We start from the raw sequence: 1,861 nt of genomic DNA on the forward strand, positions 1-1,861 counted from the left end.
AAATAAATAATAACCAAATAACCCTCTCTGGGCTCTTCATAGAAAAATAGCCAGGAAATAAATAACACTATTAATGAAATAAATAATAACCAAATAACCCTCTCTGGGTTCTTCACAGAAAAAAAATTCCATGGAACATAAACTTTCTGTTGTGCCGTGCACAGTCTTAACAGGTCCAAGTTCAGCTTAGTTGTCAGAGCAGAATCTCTCACTCAAATGACTCATATGAGCAGTCTCTCAAAGTTCTTGTGTTCCTTCCTTATAATCCTTTTGTAGGTTACAGTAGGCTTGTAGACATCGTTGTTTGCAGCTCTCTCTCTCTCTCTCTCTCTTTCTCTCTCTCTCATACTTCCCTGTGAAAACCACCAAGCAAGCAGGCTGAGAAACTGAACTAAGTTAAACAGGACCTACACAGCACAACCAGTACCACTACCAGTATGGTTGTGGAGATGGATTTTATCCCAGTAGATTTATTATGATTATATTTGTTTATACTCAGAATGACTCATTCAAGTCAGAAAAGTGATCTTACCTTTGTATGTTCATCAGTGTGAACTGTGGGCCTGCGTCTGGCTGGTAAGAATATGAATGTCAGGTTCCATTCCAGTCACTGCCAGTCTTAAACACTGATGCAGATGTTCATCTGTCAATCTTGATCTCATTGGAGTTTTCAGCAGTTTCATGCGTGAAAAGGTTTGCTCGCAGATATACGTGCTGCCAAGAAGTGTTGACATCTTCATTGCGTGTTTTCTGATGTTAGGGAACCTGTCGTTTGGGAGGGCGGCATAGAAGTCAATGAGACTGTTGGGCTTGAATCCGTCTTTTAGAACATCACAGTTCTGGAACTCGGCCAACTCAAACTGATAAGAAGGCTGGGCTTCATCAATGTCGGCAACAAATGGGTTCTGGTAAAGACGGATTTCTTTTGCATTAACATGTAGTTCACGGAATCGCACACCGAACTCCGCCTTCAGCATTTCCAATGCTTCCACACATTTTTCAGCTGGAAACGGGACCGCTGGGTTCTCTGCAGAGAGGTTTTGTGTAGCAGGGAGATTGATGAAGCTGTGCATTTTCACTTGTACCAAAAGCAGCTCTAGTTTCACCTCAAATGCTTTTATGTGGTAATACATGTCGCAAATGAGTTTTCCCTGGCCTTGTAGTTGCAAGTTAAAGCTGTTCAGCATTTCTGTCATGTCTGTTAAAAATGCGAGGTGCCATTTCCATTCTGGGTCCATCAGCTCTGGCACCGTTTTGTTTTGTGAATGAAGAAATGCGTTAATTTCAGGTAGCAGCTCGTAAAAACGCCTCAAAACTCAACCATCGGACCTCTGTGTAGTACAGCACATCTCCGTGCGCAGATTCCAGTTCAGACAGGAATTCTTGGAACTGCCTGTGTTTAAGTCCCTTTGCTCTGATGAAGTTTATGCATGACACCACAACCTTCATGACAGAATCCCACGTCAACACTTTGCAGCACAGTGCTTGCTGGTGAATTAGGCAGTGGACTTGTAGCAGGGCGGTGAGACCCCGTTCTTCCATCTCATGCGTCCTATTAGACCCCGAGACACACCCACCATACTAGGAGCCCTGTCAGTTGTGATGCTGGCCAGCTTTGACCAGTCCAGGTCCAACTCTTCCATGGTTTAGTACACTTTGCCGAAAATATCCTCCCCCGTCGTAGTCCCTTTCAGACTTTGGAGTGCTGCCAGCTTCTCGCACATCTCAGAGTTTGCACTAACTCCATGAATAAAAATGAGCAGCTGCGCGGTGTCCGGCACGTCTGTGCTCTCATCGAGTGCTAATGAAAAAAAATTCAAATTCTTTTGTCTTCTGCTGCAGCTGGACATACACATTACCC

At 44.0% G+C, this 1,861-nt stretch overlaps 1 protein-coding gene across 1 annotated transcript; it reads right to left on the reverse strand.

Moving 5' to 3' along the window:
* Window positions 1–545: 545 nt before the first annotated feature.
* On the reverse strand, window positions 546–1,196 carry LOC148341877 (general transcription factor II-I repeat domain-containing protein 2-like). The gene has a single exon (XM_088287976.1). It carries the CDS (start codon window positions 1,194–1,196, stop codon window positions 546–548), a length of 651 nt encoding a protein of 216 aa, XP_088144102.1.
* Window positions 1,197–1,861: the final 665 nt, after the last annotated feature.

Source organism: Idiotropiscis lumnitzeri, chromosome 2 (genome assembly GCF_059441095.1).
Source record: "Idiotropiscis lumnitzeri isolate Australia: NSW breed Sydney's pygmy pipehorse chromosome 2, RoL_Ilum_1.0, whole genome shotgun sequence".
In the NCBI taxonomy this organism is placed as follows: Eukaryota; Metazoa; Chordata; class Actinopteri; order Syngnathiformes; family Syngnathidae; genus Idiotropiscis; species Idiotropiscis lumnitzeri.

Bases quoted from the DNA above. Each gene is read 5' to 3' on its own strand.
- LOC148341877 (XM_088287976.1), bottom strand. From the start codon at position 1,196: ATGACAGAAATGCTGAACAGCTTTAACTTGCAACTACAAGGCCAGGGA.